This window comes from Neophocaena asiaeorientalis, unplaced genomic scaffold, assembly GCF_003031525.2.
Source record: "Neophocaena asiaeorientalis asiaeorientalis breed wild unplaced genomic scaffold, Neophocaena_asiaeorientalis_V1.1 scaffold197, whole genome shotgun sequence".
NCBI lineage: Eukaryota > Metazoa > Chordata > Mammalia > Artiodactyla > Phocoenidae > Neophocaena > Neophocaena asiaeorientalis.
This window is the reverse complement of record NW_020174703.1, coordinates 3,652,230-3,671,216: the sequence shown is the minus strand read 5'-3', so window position 1 is coordinate 3,671,216 and position 18,987 is coordinate 3,652,230. Positions and strand designations below refer to the sequence as shown.

The following is an 18,987-nucleotide window of genomic DNA, read 5'->3' as shown; positions in this document are numbered from 1 at the left end:
ATCTGTATTTTCATTTTACAGTTCTTTAAATTAACTAAGTGTTGGGGAAAGTTTGTGTTCATTAGAGATCACAATATATGGAATCAAAAGAACTGGGTTCGAGTCCTGATTCTATCCAAATTGTTTCACCTTCCTGCCCTTGGGTGAGACATTTATCAATTCCTTTGTCTTGAGGCAGAAATAGCAGTACGTAGATTTTCCACTGCCTACAGGGGGTGGAGACGGGGGGCTTAGCACCCCTAAACCCCTGTGTTGTTCAATGGTCAACTGTACTTAAATTCATAAATGTACTCGATTTATAAATGTACCTAAAGGTTAGGAAGATTAGGAAGACAATCATTCAGAAATAAAGAGCACTGAAGAACTATGTTAAAATCTTATTTTTCTGATACATTTTCCAAATATGAAAGTAGGAAGAGTATATATATATACACTATTAACAGTCTTTAAAACTGAAGATGACAGAGTAATCTGAACTTTCCAAGGACAACAGAAACCACCAGAATTTAATTACAATTTGAGCTCTACAAATCTCTTGGCCTCAGTCCATGCTAACTTAGAAGACAGCCAACCATTTGGGGCCACAGGCTCTTCTTAGGTGTCCGCAGCAACAGGACATTCCTGCTGGGTGAAGTCTAAGCCATGCAAAGAGGATACAGCCTCTAAAAGGAGGCTGTGGTTAAGAAAGGAAAAGAATACTTAAACTGTATAAATGAAAAGAAAACTTACCACTCCATCAACTAAAATAATATTTTAAATGACAGTAATAGTAAGAACTAACATACATGACACTTAATATGTGCTGGGCATCATATATACATACACACAAACTATATAGAAGGGATTGTGAATGGATGGAGATATATATGTATATATACATGTGTGTATATATACACATACATATAACCCAATTTTTTTAACCTAATTCATTTGGCAACAAAATCTGATCCGAATAAGTAGAAAACTATTTATAAAATTTATCTAACTTGTGTAGCCATGATTATATTTTGCTACAGCAACAGAAATGTGTTTAATTATGGGGTGTTGCCCAGAACCTTTCTGGGGTTATTGTCTTATATGCTATCTATGAACCATATTAAATTAATTTAAAATATGAAAATTTTAAATATGAAAAATTCCAAATCCCAAAATACATTCATGTTAGGAATTGTAGAACTGTGTTCACTCCTTTAATCCATGCAACTTTCCTTTGACATGGGTACCATTATTATCCCCACTTTACAGATGACGAATGAAGGCACAGGTCACATACAGTAAATAAAAGAGCTGGCATTTGAAACTAGACAGAATGGCCTCAGAGGCTGTGCTCTTAACCCCTCCACTATAGTTCTAAAATGTTCTAAGTAATTTCATCATGTAGAATATTTTTGATTGGCATGTGTGACATTATCTGAAGCAGTTGACTTCATGTTGCTCATCTGGGTAATATCTATGACCCCATTCTTACCCATCCCATCAACTTAGCAAGTGTGTCCACCACCTAAATTTGAAGCTCTGAGACCTGGGTACAGGTACTCTGCTGGAAGGATTACATTTATATCAACACATCTTCAATATATATTGGATAAAATGTTTAAATCTAACTACTAATTTTTGACATTTCTTAAAACGATACAGACTTGAATACGAGCTTGAATAGTATTTAACAATGGGGGTGAATTGGTTTCCCTAATCATCAACTGCATGAGTTTGCAAGATGGTAAAGAGAATATATGTACTTTATACATTTTTTTCATTATTTTTTTATCCATATAGCAAGTCTTTGAGGTGGAATGAAGTCTGTCAAATGGTCTTTTCCTAATTTTAAAGACGAAGGAAATATTGACTTATATTGCTTAGCTCAGTGTCAACACGAGACCAAGACTTCAATCTTTCACTCCAGGGAGTACATAAACTATAACTTGAAAGCACATAGTCAAAAGATTTTTGAAATGGAAATATGTTGGGGTCCTAGAAGCATGGTTTGTGTAATCACACAGAGTATCTCTAGTTAGAGTCTGTGTTAGACTAAAAGGGGGGAGTTGGTGGGGGTGGAAGAGAGACCTCTGACAAAAACATAATGAAAGGGAACATCCCGTTCAAAGACCACATTTATTGGAGAAAAAGAGGCCATTCTGGAAGTGAGAACAGAAGTGAAAACTACTTGGAAAGTTTATTGACTATTAATACTAAAAACAAAGCATCTGATAAAATTTTGCCTTACTTCTCACTGCTTAGAAGAAAGAAGAAATTATTCAATTTAGCAAACATTTCTGAATTTTTCTTGCAGGCCAGATAATTTGCCAAGTGCCTGGGATACTTAAACAAGTTCAAACGCTGAGATGGAAGGAAGCTCTTGAGCTCTGACCTCTAACAGGAAGTGTCCAAAACTTCCTTTCATGGTATACAAAGCCCTTCACATTCTGATCTCCAAAGGGCTTTGCAGCCTCATCTGTCAGAGTAACAGTTACTATCATCTCTACTGCTTTTCAGCACTTTACATCCTTATCTGCCTTAACCAGATCTTCACTCTTCCAGGTATTTCCAGTTGCCAAGTCCAGGGGAATTCTTTTGTCCCATATCATCTGTCTCTGACATTTCCACCTTCCACTTTTTCCTGGCTCTTTCCCTTTGGGCAATAAACATGCTCATTTATTTATATACAAAAAAAAAAAAAACAACATACAGACCTGTACATTAGCATTGTATAGTTCTTTGAGTTTCAAATCACTGCCTGTATGGAAAAGGTGTTGATATTACCTTAGGATTATGTTAGTTGGTTAGATTCTAAATATAACATGTTATTTTATTTTAAAAATATCTAGCAAACAGCCACTAAGAACAGCCATATCTGTACAGCCCAACAATTTCACTTCACCATAATCTTTGCCAAGTGAACCATGGCTAAAAAACTAAGAACAACTAGACTGAATTCAAGGAAAGTAACCATAATGTGCACCTCAAATACCATTCCAATCCAGAGAAATACCAAACAGTGTGCTGGCAAAAACGTATCTGCAGTGATGAAAATTTAATAGAAGGCTCATAAATCTCTAATGAGACTCTAATCTGGAATCTTCTAAGTTTGGCCCATTTAAAACAAAATCACATAAATACTTTCAGTCTCATCAAATCTTGATGTTGCACAACAAAGATGAATTCTTGTCTATGAGCTATTATAATATTATTGAGTGTTTTCGTGTGCTAAAGGCTTCATATGCACTAGCTCATATAATCCTCATTTTATTCGATGAGAAAGTTGAGGCATAGAGTGGTCAGAAACATGCCCAGGGTCACTCAGCTAACAAGCAATGGTCTGTCAGACTCTCAAACCAAACTCTTCTCCAGTGAACTATAATGCCCCTTATAAAAGCCTCTTTCACTTGGCTTAGAAAATCAGTTTCATCACAGGCCCACCTTTCTAACTGGTCTTCTTCCTTTAAAAAAAAAAGTTATAATACATCTCAAAAAAGAATAAATAATATCTAGACGATCATGTATCCAGCACCCAGAAGTAATACATTTGAATTTTACTATATTTATATCAAATTGTATAAACAAGTAAAATCATAACATGTACAGATGATTTTTAATTTTCCCCCCTCCCTAGAAGTAACCACTATGCTGAAGTTGTGAATCTTTATACATCCTTTGTTTTTAAATTTCACAGAAATATATCTTACTGTAACATCCTTAGTAACACATGAACCTCACTTAATGTATTATATGTCCTTTTATGATTGTGCTGTACTATAGTTTGTTTCATCCATCAATGCTGCAACAAACATCCTTATTTTTCCCTCATAGCAACTGATACTCCTTCCACTAGCTTTGTACGAATAATCCCACTTCTCTGCCACTAAACTAAACTTTGGTGTTGTCAGATCTTCCAATGTTTGTATCTAAAGTAAGGTAATGCTACCTAATTACTATTTTATTGATAATTTGCATTTACTGGATCACTAGTGAGGTTTAACATCCTTTGTATGTTCTTAGCCATTTTCTCACATTTATAAACCGGCTATTCATAGTCTCTGCTGATTTTTAAAATAGGTTTTTCTTTTTTTTTTTTTCAATTGATTTGAAAGAGTTCTTTTTATATTCTATACATTAAACCTTTGTAGCTTATAAAGGCTGAAAATATATTCTCTAGTCTGTGGCTTGCTGTGGTAGGCTCAATAATTAACATTCCCCCACCACCATCCAAAAAGAGGTCTACATCCTAATCCTGGAACCTATGAATATGTTAGCTGATATAGTGGAAGGGACTTTGCAAATGTGATTAAGAGTTAAGAATCTAGGGCTTCCCTGGTGGCGCAGTGGTTGGGAGTCCACCTGCTGATGCAGGTGACACAGGTTCGTGCCCCGGTCCGGGAAGATCCCACGTGCTGCGGAGCGGCTGGGCCCGTGAGCCATGGCCGCTGGTCGAAAAAAAAAAAAAAAAAAAAAGAGTTAAGAATCTAGAGATGGGGATATTTGTCTGGATTATCCAGATAGACCTAATATAATCACTTAGGTCCTTATAAGAGGGTCAGAGACAGAGGACAGAGAACAGAAATTGAAGTGATAAACTTTGAAGATGGAAGAGGGCCATGAGCCAAGGAATGCTGGGCACCTCTAGAAGCTGGAAAAGTTAAAGAATCAGATTCGCCCCTAGTGTCTCCCAGAAGGTATGCAGTCTTGCTGACCCCGTAATTTTACCCCAGTAAGACCTATTTTAGACTTCTGACCTCCAGAAATGTAAGATCATTTCTGTTGTTTTCAGCACTAATTTTTTTTTTTTTTTGCGGTACACGGGCCTCTCACTGTTGTGGCCTCTCTGGTTGCAGAGCACAGGCTCCGGACGTGCAGGCTCAGTGGCCATGGCCCACGGGCCCAGCCGCTCCGCGGCATGTGGGATCCTCCCGGACCGGGGCACGAACCCGTGTCCCCTGCATCGGCAGGCGGACTCTCAACCACTGCGCCACCAGGGAAGCCCCCTCAGCACTAAATTTGTAGAAACTTGTTACAGCAGCAACAGGAAACTGATACGCTTGCCTTTTACTACTGACTTGTATGTTCTGCATTTAAATCCATCCTACTCCAATATCACTAGCATAGTTTTCCATATTTTCTTCTGTTTTTTTCTTCCAGTTTTATTGACACATAATTGACACACAGCACTGTACAGGTTTAAGGTGTACGGCACAATGATTTGACCTACATACATTGTGAAATGAGGACCACAGTAAGTTTAGTGAGCACTCGTCGTCTCATATAGATACAAAATGAAACTGGAAAAAATTGTGTTTCCTTATGATGAGAACTCTTCGGATTTACTTTCTTAACAACTTTCATATATAACTATAGCAGTGTTAATTCTATGTATCATATTACAAATTACATCTTTAGTATTTATTTATCTTATAACTAGAAGTCTGCATCTTTTGACTGCCATCCAATTCCCCCTCTGCCACCCCTCACCCCGTTAACCACAAATCTAACCTTTTTTTTTTTTGACCTCTTTTTCTATGAGTTTGTTTGTCTGTTTGTTTTTGAAGTATAATTGACCTATAACACCATGTTAGTTCCTGGTGCACAATACAGTGGTTCAATATTTCTATACATTTCGAAACAATCACCGTGAAGTCGTGTTGTCATCTGTCACCTTACAAAGATATTACGTAATTACTAACTATATGCCCGGCACCGTACATTTCATTCAGGTTTGTTTTTCACATTTAGGTTGCCATTAATCCATCTGGAGTTTATTTTTGGTGTTTGGAATAAAGCAAGATTCAAATGGTATCTTTTTCCATGCAAAGGGCCAACTGTCTTTCATAATAGCCCCACTGAAATGCTATTTCTGTCACCTTCCAAATTCCATTATTCATGAAGGTCAGTTTCTATGCTCTCCTATCCCACTCTTCTACTGGTCTCTCCTTGCACCAATACTGACTACCTTAATTATTACTGATGAATAATGCAATATCTGTATTTGGTAGGACAAGTGATCCTGCCTATTGTTCTTAAAAATAATCTTGGCTATTCTGAATCCCTATCTTTGCCAAATTAATTTTAGAAGGAGCTCATCATGTTTTACCACCACCCCTGCAAAAGACAAAAGATTCTGTAAGCATTCTGCCTGAAATTTTATTAATTTGGGGAAGACCAAAATATTTACAATATTGAGTCTTTTCATCTATAAAATCTCTCTCCATCTTTTATGTCCTTCAAGAAAGTTTTAACAATTTTCCTCATAAAGAACTTACTTGCATTATGTTAGATTTATTTCTAAGTGTCCTATATTTTAATTGCTATTTATCTTGTAATCGGCAACTTTTTAAGATTTCATATTAATCCTAATAACTTGTCTGTGGATATTCTTGACAATTTTGTTTCTTCCTTTATACCTTTTGTGGTTTTAATCTTATTAAAGTGCCTAGGACTCCAAAATAATGTTGAATAGAAGTGGTGATAGTAGAAACCATTGTCTTCTGCCTGAATTTAAAAGGAAATGCTTCAGATATCTCACTTGGAAGTATGATGTTTACTGTAGGTTTTTGTTGGCCTTCATGTTCAAAATGTACACAGTGGTTACTGCTATTAACTATATATGAGTTCATCTGAAAATTTAAAAGTAACCAAACTCCCCTACACTTTACAAAGTCATTGCTTCCTTTCATCTGTGGCTGGATTTACAGTCATCTATTTATAGCTGTACCCCTCCCTTATTCATTACTCTTGCACAGAATGAATTATTGTCTTGCCAATTCTTATTCTACCTTTTAAGATCATTTATGTCATCACAGTCATAAATTTCATTTGAACGTTTTCTACAATCTCTTGTTACAATGTTTCTTTTGCTTTGCCTGCTTATAGCTACCAGGATTGGATTATACTTCAAAGGAGGCCAACTTCCATGCCAAGCTACCATGGAGACACTAAAGAAGTAATGAGAAGACTGCTGCTCCCATGGAAGTACAACAAAAGCAGGTTACCCCACACACTACTAGACCAATGCTTAAAAAACATTTTACTTAATGTTCCCAACTCACCTCTAGCCCCTCACCAACTGTTCTGGGGACTGTTATTTGGCAAAACTTTATTGAAAGCTAACATACCATCTTATTCCCTCAGACCATGTGAGGCCTAAGACTGGACACATTGCTTTTCATGTCCAATTAGAAACATGCCCAGGATACTTATTCTGCTGAAGTGGAGGCTGTCAAAGATGTAAAAATACCTGTTCTAACAGTTTCTTTACAGATGAGTTAACTGAGGTCAAAATAAATTAGGTGATTTGTACAAGGTCACACTAGTAAAAAGCAGAACTGTAAACTATGCTCGCAGCTCCTTTCACTGTAAAATGACTGCAAATTATGCATCCATGGACCTCTAGAATGTAACATATGTCTGCACAGATAGAAATCAGCCTGGAGCAAACTGTCATTTGCAAGACATACTGATCTTGTATGAAGATGAAGTGTTAGGACTCCTCAATATTATACCATTATGACACTTTAGCACTAAAAGTCACAGCATGTCTGGGAATGCCAACTACAAGCAACACCCTCATAATTCTGCAGTTTTAACTAATAAAAGTAAAAATTAAAAAATTTAGCTCATATATATGTAAAGTTAACTCAATGGATGTAACATTTCCCACAATGAATCCAGAATCACACTGGATGGTGGCATAGGCGGTAGTATTAACCAATCTATAGAAAAGGGCATATCAGTTCCTAAGTGGGAACACAGTAGGGGGACAGGGGCTGTGAAAGTAATCAGAGAAGCAGGATAGATACAGTGTGTCTAGAATTTTCCAAGGAAAGGAGACACAGAATTTGGAGAATGCAAACAACTGGGGAGGTGGGGTGGTGGAGTCTCTTTTGTGGGGAATATTAGCCTAGGTAAACTACTCAAGACATCTACCTAATTTTATCCAAATAGTAAAATGTCTGATGACTAATTCCATTTCCTGGGTTCTTCCAGAGAGGCAGAAAAATGCCCAGGACAGAATTCTAAAGTATTCTAGTTACTAGAATCCACCTCCTACAAAATTACCAGGTTGGCCTTCTGGTTCACCTATCAATCTCCTAGGTCTGATCAACTCAGGGTTTCAGGGCCACCAAGGGTGAAGCATGGTTGACTTCACCAAGGAAATGTTACCTGTTGAGGCTGCCTCCTGGTCAGCTTGCAGATCTTTACTGGGATGCCCAACGTCACCTCATATTCCTTCCATTTCACCACCAAACCTACTGCCTAAACATGGCTTCAACAAAGACCTTTCAGATATTCAAACATGCCTGGTAAAGGCATTAAGAAAACTTATGTGCCCTCCTTACATAAACTGAATACACTCTTTAATCAGTTCTTGAAGTGAAAAGGCTATAGCTCTCAAATCCTTTCCAAGAGGCACCTTCATCTACACTGCCTGGATTCCACAGGACCAAACCAGGGACATGCAACTGCATAGTTCAACTTATGTAGAGATGTTTCTTTTCTCTGTCTGTATTTTCACTCCTAATTTTAACTATTTATTTTTGACTTCATGAATGTGGAAGAAATGTAACTCCTCAAACAAAAATAGTAATACCATTCATTTGGAGCACCTAAGTATCGGTCTGCTAGTTTGACCACTAAAAATTGCTAAAAAGTTCCCTTCCCAGTAAATGCAGACTACTTTCCCATGCCTTTTTCAGCCTTATCAATACTTGGAGAGACTGACCAAACCACATTCTTTTTTTTTTTTTTAAATCCAGTTTTCCTCCAATAGACAGGAAGCATCGTAGCCACTTAGTCTTTCCAAGTTGGTGTCTAAAGGCCACTAAGAGAGACCGAGGCTCTATTTTTATTCTTGTTCCTCAGCCAAGACTCTATTTTTACCCTGATACCAAGAATACTCGCCTCAACTAGAGAGCCCATGTGCCGCAAACTACAGAGCCCATGAGCTCTGGAGCCTGCTTGCCACAACTAGAAAGAAGCCCGTGTGCCGCAACAAAGAGCCCGCCTGCCGCAACTAAGACCTGATGCAGCCAAAAATTAAAAAATAAATAAATAAATAATAAATCTTAAAAAAAAAAAAGACTACATTGCTGAGGTTGGGATCAAAGATCCTAGGTATGATCATCACTCCTGGAGTCAGCTCTGGTTGAAAGATCTGACTGAGTCACTCCTGTCACCATGTAGGGCTTCTAGTCATCATTGTGTAAATCTCAGCTTTGACCAAATGCTCCTAGGGAATCATTATAACTAGACATCTTAAAAATATTCCAGATCCTTACTACTTCCTCTGCAAAGACACTACTAACTAGGGACCCGGAATGAATGTCCCAGAATAGCTATCCTGTTTTTCTCACACTTAAAATTCTGAGTAAATATGATAGAAAGGAGAAATTACTTACTCTATAAATGTAAGCCTCCAAGGTGACCCAGATAACTCTGCACAATCTAGGCAGGAAAGCCCTAGTTCCCCCAAAACAAGGTTTGAAATCAATACCAATGGTGTTCCGTGACTTAAAGTAACATTGCAGACCTAAGTAGCAGACAAGCTGTCATGTGACTTATCTAGCAGAATAATAAAATGATCAGGTTATTATTTTTATTAAGCAGCTCTACCAATTACAGTCACGATACTAACAGCTAATACTTATTGAGCGCTCACCACGTGCTAGGCATTTTACAAGCACCATCGCATTTAATATCCCAGTGGCCTTACAAAGTACTACTATCTTTTATAGATGAGGAAACTAAGTAACTTAGTCAATGTCACCCAAAGTTGTTAAAGTATTCATTTAAGCTCAGGGCTATATTACTCTACTTCCTAAATTTTGAATTCTGATAAAAAAACAAAGAAAGAAGAAAAATATCAATCTTGGGAATTCCCTGGTGGTCCAGTGGTTATGACTCAATGCTTTCACTGCCGAGGACCAGGGTTCAATCCCTGGTCAGGGAACTAAGATCCCACAAGCTGTGCGGTGCAGCAAAAAAAAAAAAAATCAATCTTTCATTAGTTGGATTTCATGAGTGAATCTCAATTTTACAATCTTCAAGCAAGTTACTTAAATTTTTATATTTTCCCTGTATTATTTCTTCCAACTTCATGTTATCATTCACAGTAATTAAACTGGACAAGAAAAAGTCTTATAAATATGCATCAGTGAAGTACTTACATAGTCAATGGGCTTGAGGGATTTGACTCTAGATGTTGGGCAGCCACAGGAAGTAAGGTCAGCATACAGCCCTTCTTCTAACACACACTGATGATTAGAAATGTCCTCTTGGTAATACAGGAGCCAGCTGAACAAACAAGCAGTGAAACATTCAGTCAAAGTGCATCAGTTGGCAGTTTGACTCATCATCATGCAGTGGGAGCCAGGGTAGGAGTAGGACATAAAACTCCTGGTGCTGGTCAGCAGCGAATACCCAGAGTCGGTTTGGGAAAAAAAAAAAAAGCTACTACTATCACCTATTGACAGCTTACCATGTGCCAGACTAGGTACCCTGCATGCATTATTTCACCATGTACTCATTATTTTATAAGGTAGAAACAAGTGAGGTAGAAAAGTTAGGTGATTTGCCCAAGATTCCCCCAACTATTAAATAAATTTGAAATAAAGCATCTGCTGTAAGCTAAAGACATTAACTTCATTCAGTGCGTTCAAGTATAAAAACCTGGGATCAAATTATAGTAATTATTAAGTACTTTAATAGATTAGAAATTCTTTTTGAGAAAAACAAAAATTTGTATCCTTAATGATGAGTTTGCTTTCAGTCTAGGTTGAGTTAGAAGCTAGACTCCAAAAATCACACAACAGTATTTAAAACCTGTCACTTGCATAGCTGATAGCAAGCGGAGATTTTTAAAAAGAAATGAACCCTTTAGAATCTTCCATAGCAAATTATCTTCAATATAGCACTCATCAAAAGCTTGGCTAAGACATGCCATTTTGGAAAGAAGGGGCACAAGGGAGAAATTAATTGACTGTTACTACTTTAGCTTTGGTGTGTTTAAGTTCTAGCTCTATATTTTAAGATCACCAGAACCGTGCTCTAGCTATACGAGGTTAACTTTAGATAACCACAGAAATGCTCTGTGACAAAATTTACTGCCATGTCTCCTACGTAATAAGCATATTATAGCCAATATTTCCGAAAGGTTTTTCAATGTGGTGGGCATGCAGCTAAGCTCTTATGTGCATTATTTATTTAGTCCTTATAAGAATCCTTTGAGGTAAGTACTGTTATTAGCCCACATTTACACAGGAGGAAACTGAGGTTCAGAGAGATGGTCCAATTTGCTTGAGATTACATAGTGGTGAACTGGGCTCAAATCCTCATCTCTGAAGCATCCCTGGTACTTAAACAATCACCATGGTTCCTGTATTCTTTTATTAAAACTACAGCTTAATAAATTACACATAAATCTAAATAAAATATGTAAATAAAATGTACATTTTGTATGTATTTGGCCCTCTGTATCTACAGGTTTCCTACCTGCAGATACAGAGGCCCGACTGTCGTCAGCCACTTTATATAAGGGACTTGAGCATCCACGGAGTTTGGTATATGTGGGGACTCCTGGAAACAATCCCTCACAGATATCAAGGGACAACTGTGTATATAAATTATATATATATATACACACACACACACACACACATTATACTGAAAAATATGTATAAATTATATATATATTTATTTATAAATAAATAACATATACATTTCCTACATGAAGCAACACATATGACTAATTTGTCCTAGACTTCAGTGTCTAGGACAAAAACATTCCCCTCCAAAAAAAACTTCAGTGCTTCCTTTTATCAGAAAATTTAAACTATATCTTGCAAAATACTTTCTTTTTTCTTAGAGAAGAAAACTCAAATACTAGGAACAAGACTATTTCAGGCCCTTGATATACATATTTCTCACTAAGTTGCAGATGATCTATTTAACTAACCGTGTCCTACTTTATGTGTTTTCACATTGTAAAACTTTCATATCCTTCTTGGAAGTAAGTATAAGAACAGTAACAGATACAGAGAGGTTCAAAGTAGTAAGAGTTATAGGAAATCAGAAAAGGAAAAGACTGTTTTATTTAGGGTTAATTAAGAAGGTTAACAGAGGGAATGAGGACGGACTGAATCTTAAAAACATATATGCAGGTTAGTATTAAGCAGGGTTCACGAACTTACGTACCAGCAGGAGGTCAGGCACGTAATATAAATGAGTAGTGTACCAGATGAAAAAAAATGGGCAGGGCTTCTCTGGTGGCGCAGTGGTTGAGAGTCCGCCTGTCGATGTGGGGGACGCGGGTTTGTGTCCCGGTCCGGGAAGATCCCACATGCCGCTCCGCAGCTGGGCCCGTGGGCCGTGGCCACTGGGCCTGCGCATCGGGAGCCTGTGCTCTGCAACGGGAGAGGCCACGACAGTGAGAGGCCCGAGTACCGCAAAAAAAAAAAAAAAAAAAAAAAAAAAATTGGCAATATATCCTATGGTACACTGGGGAGCACATATGCCTCTACTCAACACCAGCTAATTATCACCAAAGGTGAATGTTTCCCCAGAGTTTCCAAATCTTCTGATTTTTAAAGGGAAGGTGAAAAACAGGTTCTTCTGAAAAATATTCTAAACTTAAGTATTGATACAAAAAACTTCTTTTTTTTTTTTTTTTTGCGGTACGCGGGCCTCTCACTGTTGTGGCCTCTCCCGTTGCGGAGCACAGGCTCCGGACGTGCAGGCTCAGCGGCCATGGCTCACGGGCCCCGCCGCTCCGCGGCACGTGGGATCTTCCCGGACCGGGTCACGAACCTGCGTCCCCTGCATCGGCAGGCAGACTGTCAACCACTGCGCCACCAGGGAAGCCCCCAAAAAACTTTTTACACAGTGTGTAGGCCAACCAAGTAACATCTGCTAGATTTACCTGAAACCTACCACATTTGATACGGAGCGGGGGTTAGCAAACTACAGCATGTAGGCCAAATCCACCTCATAGCCAGTTTTCCAACAGCTCACAAGCTAAGACTGATTTTTGCATTTTTAAATGGTTTTAAAAAATTAAAAGAAGATTTTGTGATATGCAAATATTATATACAATTCAAATCTCAACATTCATGAACAGAGTTTCACTGGAACACAGCGATGCTCATTCGTTTATGTACTGCCTACGGCTGCTTTGGTGCTACAGTGGCAGTGCTGAGTAGCTGGGACAAAGCCTGTATGGCCCACAAAACTGAAAATATCTACTACCTGGCCCTTTGCAGAAAATGTCTGCTGACCCCTGGTACAGATGGTAAGGAGGAAAACACACAGCTGAGGAAATGCCCAAAGACAGGAGGAAAGGAGGATAGTACAAGGGTAAAATGGAGTATGGATATAGAAAATGAGATTCATTGATGGTAAATCCTGGAAAAGGAAGAGTTTGAACTTGATCTGACTGGTATTAGAGAATGAGTGGGATTTAAAGAGTAGTAAAATATTAAGCTGGACTTTGGGACAAATAACTGGGCTATGATTGGTTTGTGGTAAACACTGGAAATAAGATGACACTGGGGTACTTCCCTGGAGGCGCAGTGGTTAAGAATCTGCCTGCCAATTCAGGGGACAAGCGTTCGAGCCCTGGTCCAGGAAGATCCCACGTGCCGCGGAGCAACTAAGTTCGTGCGCCACAACTACTGAGCCTGTGCTCTAGAGCCCATGAGCACAACTACTGAAGTCCGTGTGCCACAACTACTGAAGCCTGCGTGCCTAGAGCCTGTGCTCCGCAACAGGAGAAGCCACTCCAATGAGAAGCCCGCGCACCACAACGAAGAGTAGCCCCCGCTTGCCACAACTAGAGAAAGCCCGCACACAGCAACGAAGACCCAATGCAGCCAAAAAATTAATTAATTAAAAAACAAAAAGATGACATTGGAGTATGGCTCATTAGGGGACTGAAATCCCTCAAGTGGAAGATAGGACCCCTCTACCAGTTCAAGACAAACGGAGGAGAACGGATGAATCCAAGATATTTTGAAGGGAGAAGAGAGACTTTGATGAGTTATTAGGTAGATACTTGACATACAGAGATGCCACTGTAAAGATACATACACTTAAAAGTGGCTAAAATGATAAATTTCATGTTATACATATTGTACCACAATAAAAAATGATACATAGAATATATGTCCTAGAGGGGTGGAATAGGGAGGGTGGGAGGGAGGGAGACGCAAGAGGGAGGAGATACGGGAACATGTGTATATGTATAACTGATTCACTTTGTTATAAAGCGGAAACTAGCACACCATTGTAAAGCAATTATACTCCAATAAAGATGTTAAAAAAAAGGAATATATGTTAGAATATAAGTTGAGAATCACATACAGTCTCATATACATGTGAGAAAGGTCCAGTACGTTGCCACAGTTGGAAGAATACAGAAAAAAAAAAAAACGGCCCAACAATCCTGGGTCTGACATTTGGTGTGTGACCTTGGGAAACTAACTCTGAATCAGGGATCCTCATCTGTGAAATGGGGACAATGAATACTTTAAACAAACAAAAAGTTTGTAATTTTTTTTTTTAAAATTTAGGAGTAATATGTCTTATCTGGACAAAAATGCTAATTTTTATAGCATTCTATTATACTACACAGTAAACACACAATATAAACATTCAAAACATTTAGGAAATAATCTAAGATAACGATGAGAAAAAAAAAACCCACCAAAAATGCTCCCAATGTTGGCTAGTCAGCATTCTATTTCACAGTAGCTTGTAATACAAGCTGGGCAAAGATCATATAGGCAAATTAGCAGTTGACTAATGATTAAATATGTTTATTTCACTGTATACGCAAAAAATAAAGCTAAATCTCTGTAAATTTAAAAGAAATTTAGTTATGTAAACAACAGCAGAAATCATTCCATAAGCATACTTACCAACCCCGAAGAACTTTAAAAGAACATGGCGTGAATGGTGAAGTCAAATCCGAAATTTCTTTGGTAAAATCTATACATTCACCTTGGAACCCTGGTTTACTGAATGCTTTGAGCTATAAGAGCAACAACAATTAAACAGAAAACAGTTGCTTGACATCATCACAAAGCAAATGAAAACCTTTCATTTCATGTACTTATAAAAATTCAGCAAAATACTAGACTCGTGTTTTATTTATTAACAAGGAATCCATGTTAAGGATGACGTTCTCCTTAAACTCAATGTTTTCCCCTTACGTATTTGCCAGAAGTGTCAAGATTTATTTATCATTCCATCCATCTCTTGCATCAGATGCTGGGCACAGAGGCCTGGAAAATAATTCTACCTATAAGAGTAAATCAGAGTCCCTCCTCTACTAAAATGTGGTCCTTGCCCATTGTATCAAGCAATTATTATCCCCTGTGGTGAGACTACATGTGTAAAATAAGAAGCAATTTGTGCTAAACACGAAGGCGGTTTGGAGTGGTATGAGGTGTGGTGGCTATGCCTTTTCTCTCCCCAAGCCTTCTTGATCCACAGTTAATAAAAGGGAGACGGAGAAAGCACAAGCGCATGCCCATAAGAGAGCATGAGGGTGACTGTGAGACCATAGGAGCTGATGGCAGAGAAGACAATAATGATGGGATTAGTGGAAGATTTATGGTGAAGAAAGATGTCTGTGCCATATATTTCAGCTTACAGGTTCCAGTTTACTGAAGTGTACCTTAAATGCACAGCTTACGGCTTTATATAACTACATTTCTGCTTTAGTCCTTTTTGTCAAGGAAAATTCATGAAGTCTCAACTATAATTCCCTTTAGACCAGAGATATAATCATCTGCAACACTAGTGGGCTTGGATCTCCAATAAGTAAGAAAAAATGAATGAGGCCTACAAATATTTCATAATACAGTGGAGCCCTGAAATAACACGGCCCACAGATCCACCCGGCACCAAGAGGCCTGCGTCGTACCTAAGAGTGCATCATGACCATCTACAGCACCGCCCTCTCTCCTGCCTCGGCTGTCGTGGAGAACAAGGCTTCTCTGAGCAGCTGATGTTCAGCTTCATTGTCCCAAGGGTCCTCTTAGAGACGGGTGGTCTCTGAGTTCTGAGGAATTGTTTCTTAGCTATCTCATTCTGCTCTGACCTTGCTAGGTCTGATATCAAAGCGAAGCCAAAACCAGAAAGCCGAGAGAACCCATCCCCCCCGACCAACCGGGGCTTGCACAATACGATTTCCTAATGTGAAACGAGGCTGTATTCGGAGCATTAAAACACCAAGGGACTCCCTGCCTTAAGGAAGCGTGATCCATCAAGTTCCTGCACCATGGTCCTTTGGTGGATACAGGGGATAGAAAGAAAACGCAAGTCCAAAGCGATACAAACCTCTGGAACGACTGATTCCCTGTATAAGAACAATTCTACATGTCCAGGCAAACTGCCCTGGATTCCTTGATAAGAGCATATATTTTAGTTAGTGGTTTTTCTGACTATGTTTTTTTTTAACTTAAAGGTTTATAAAACATGAGGCTAAAAAGTAAATCACATTTAACTCCCAAAAATGTGGAGTAATTTCTCCTACAGGCAAATATTACCTTTATTCACAGTAAGAATCAGAAAAGGCACATGAGAACAGAGATCACGGTTGTCTGATTCACTACGTGTATTCCCAGTTTGTTGAATTAATCATATTCATATTGCTGAGCCTAAAATTTACACTTCAGTATTTCACCATGAAGTCGTGAAATGTCAAATCCTGGACAACTGACGATGCAAGCTAATCACATTGCAGTTGATGTATGTAACAGCCACCTCTACTTTTTAGTCTCAGTTGTCACACCCAGAAGCATTAAAATTCACACACATACACACACTCACTCTGCCATGAAGTACTGTTTTGATTTGATGATTTAAAATACTCTTTATCCAAATTTTAAAAAAAGGACTTAATACTGACCTGAGTTTATTTTTACCCCCCAAATGAGATATGGTATTGATACACAGTTCACTCAGGATTTGTCCAACCCCAGAAAAGTAACCCCTCATTCTGAGTACCTTACAAATGCCTCAGAACAGAATAATTCTCATAATAATGTTCTGAGGATGGACCACCTGAAACCAACTCTGCACTTTCTAATTATAATAATTAATCTGTGGTTTCTACCCTTGGTGAAATTAAGTGGCAGTGCCTTGGTGAGAATAAGTCCTGTGAAAAGCTAGCTGGATGACTCACTACTTTGGTTTCCTTTCCAGGTTAATGGAGAATAAATTAACAACTTGGATAGGTGGCTTAGAACACAGATGAATAGTCAGTTGAACAAGAAATGAGCTTATTTCAAACTATGCCCATTCCTCCGTGCCATGTGAGCATGGCTTAATCCCTACCAGCACCAAATGGAACTGTATGGAAGAAGAAAGAAAAACAACAACAGTGTATCACTGGTTTCCAAGGTGCCTTTTCACATATCTATCTTTTATCTTCTTTAGAACTACCCTTTGAAGCAGATATTATCACCTCTTTATGATGAAAATTTTGTAGAGATCCTTTGTTTACTATGTACTTTTCATTTATGATATATAGAAATAGATGTAATAGTTCTTCAATATGACAAACTAAAACCTCAAGAACTTAATTACTGAACAACAGTTGTGCTTTCTCAATTTATTCCACAATATCAGAATAATTTTTGAACGTAATTTTATTTATTCCAATGCTAAAATAATTTCTCTGAGAAACATTCTATCCTGTCTAAACAAGACTTTCTGCAGCCCTTTGGACTTCCTTCAAATAAATGTACTGATTGTTAAACAAAGAACAGTTTTGTTTCCACTCTTCCATTACATCACATTGTCTCATAATGCAGTGCTATGTAGTTTTCACATTCATTACATATTCAATAATAATCTTACTTCCCTGTTTACTCGTAGAAGGCTTTCTTTACTTAGATAAGTACTACTTCCTGAGTATTTCTGGTCTCTGGATTCTATAAAAATGATCTGGTCGTAGTACCAAAAAAATGTTTTCCTCTACTGCTCTTGAATCTTACTGATATTTGACTAAAACTATTGTTTACTTCTCCTCCATACATGATAACAGTAACCAGCACTGTTAAAGATCCTGTGATCGCTCTAAAATTCAATTTGGCCAAATTATCCAATAGAAGAAAATATTCAGTTGCTTTTTCTCAGCTAGAATCATGTATAAACGGGAACAGAGGGCTCAGTACTTAAAGAAATCCAAACTTCTAATTATATTTGCAAATGGACTTTTAAAAGATTCCAGGAAAGAAAGGTCCTTGGTTGGGTCAAAGTGGGGAACTGGTTAGAATTTCTAGAGAATGGATGCCTGACTACAGCCTCTCTGGAAACGAAACTCACTTTTAGAAGATTTAATCTAGTGAGATTTCGGATACTCAGGACTTGCTAAAAGAGAGAGATGAGGACATTCTGAACATAATCCACATTCTGTTTGTTTTTTGTTTTGTTTGGGAAAAAATAAAAACAAAAATAAAATGTCAGCTGCTATGAAGAACTCTATAATGGTCCTGTCATTGTATCAAATATTGTGAGTTGGCAATCAGACTTGGTGATCGATCTTCAGCCACGGGAAAAAATAATCTTCTCAGTAAAAGGTGGTGTTCTGTGTCCCAAAAAAGACATATATCGTCATAATATGCTTACACATCAGCAATAATATTTTTATTAGCATAACTCTCATGCTATATATTAATTTCTACACACATATATCTTCTGGCTTTTCCCTTAAGTGGCTTGAGGTTTCCTTTCAAATCACCAGCAGACAAGAATTCCCTCTCTGACTTGAACTTGAGATGTAACTTCCTCCTTATACCTTAGATAGGGAAATTAACTACCCCAAATGAACACAGCTTCTGCACTGTCAACCTATCACAACTACTTGCGAAGGAGAAAATACCTTCTAGTTACTGAATGGAACCAGACTATCAGCCAAGATCTGTTTGTTTTTATTTGGGTAAATGAAAACAAGCAAAACTTTCTGAATATTTGGTCCAATGGAAATAATAAGGG

General features: G+C 38.0%; 1 protein-coding gene across 2 annotated transcripts in view; it reads right to left on the bottom strand.

Moving 5' to 3' along the window:
- Positions 1-18,987, bottom strand: part of CRYBG3 (crystallin beta-gamma domain containing 3) — a 113,083-nt gene that overhangs the window by 22,285 nt on the left and 71,811 nt on the right. For both annotated transcript variants that reach the window (XM_024759205.1, XM_024759206.1), the window contains 2 exons: positions 14,901-15,013; positions 10,155-10,281 (listed from right to left, as the gene is read on the bottom strand). In XM_024759205.1, coding sequence (XP_024614973.1) covers positions 10,155-10,281; positions 14,901-15,013 — 240 coding nt within the window. The remainder of the gene's footprint in view (positions 1-10,154; positions 10,282-14,900; positions 15,014-18,987) is intronic.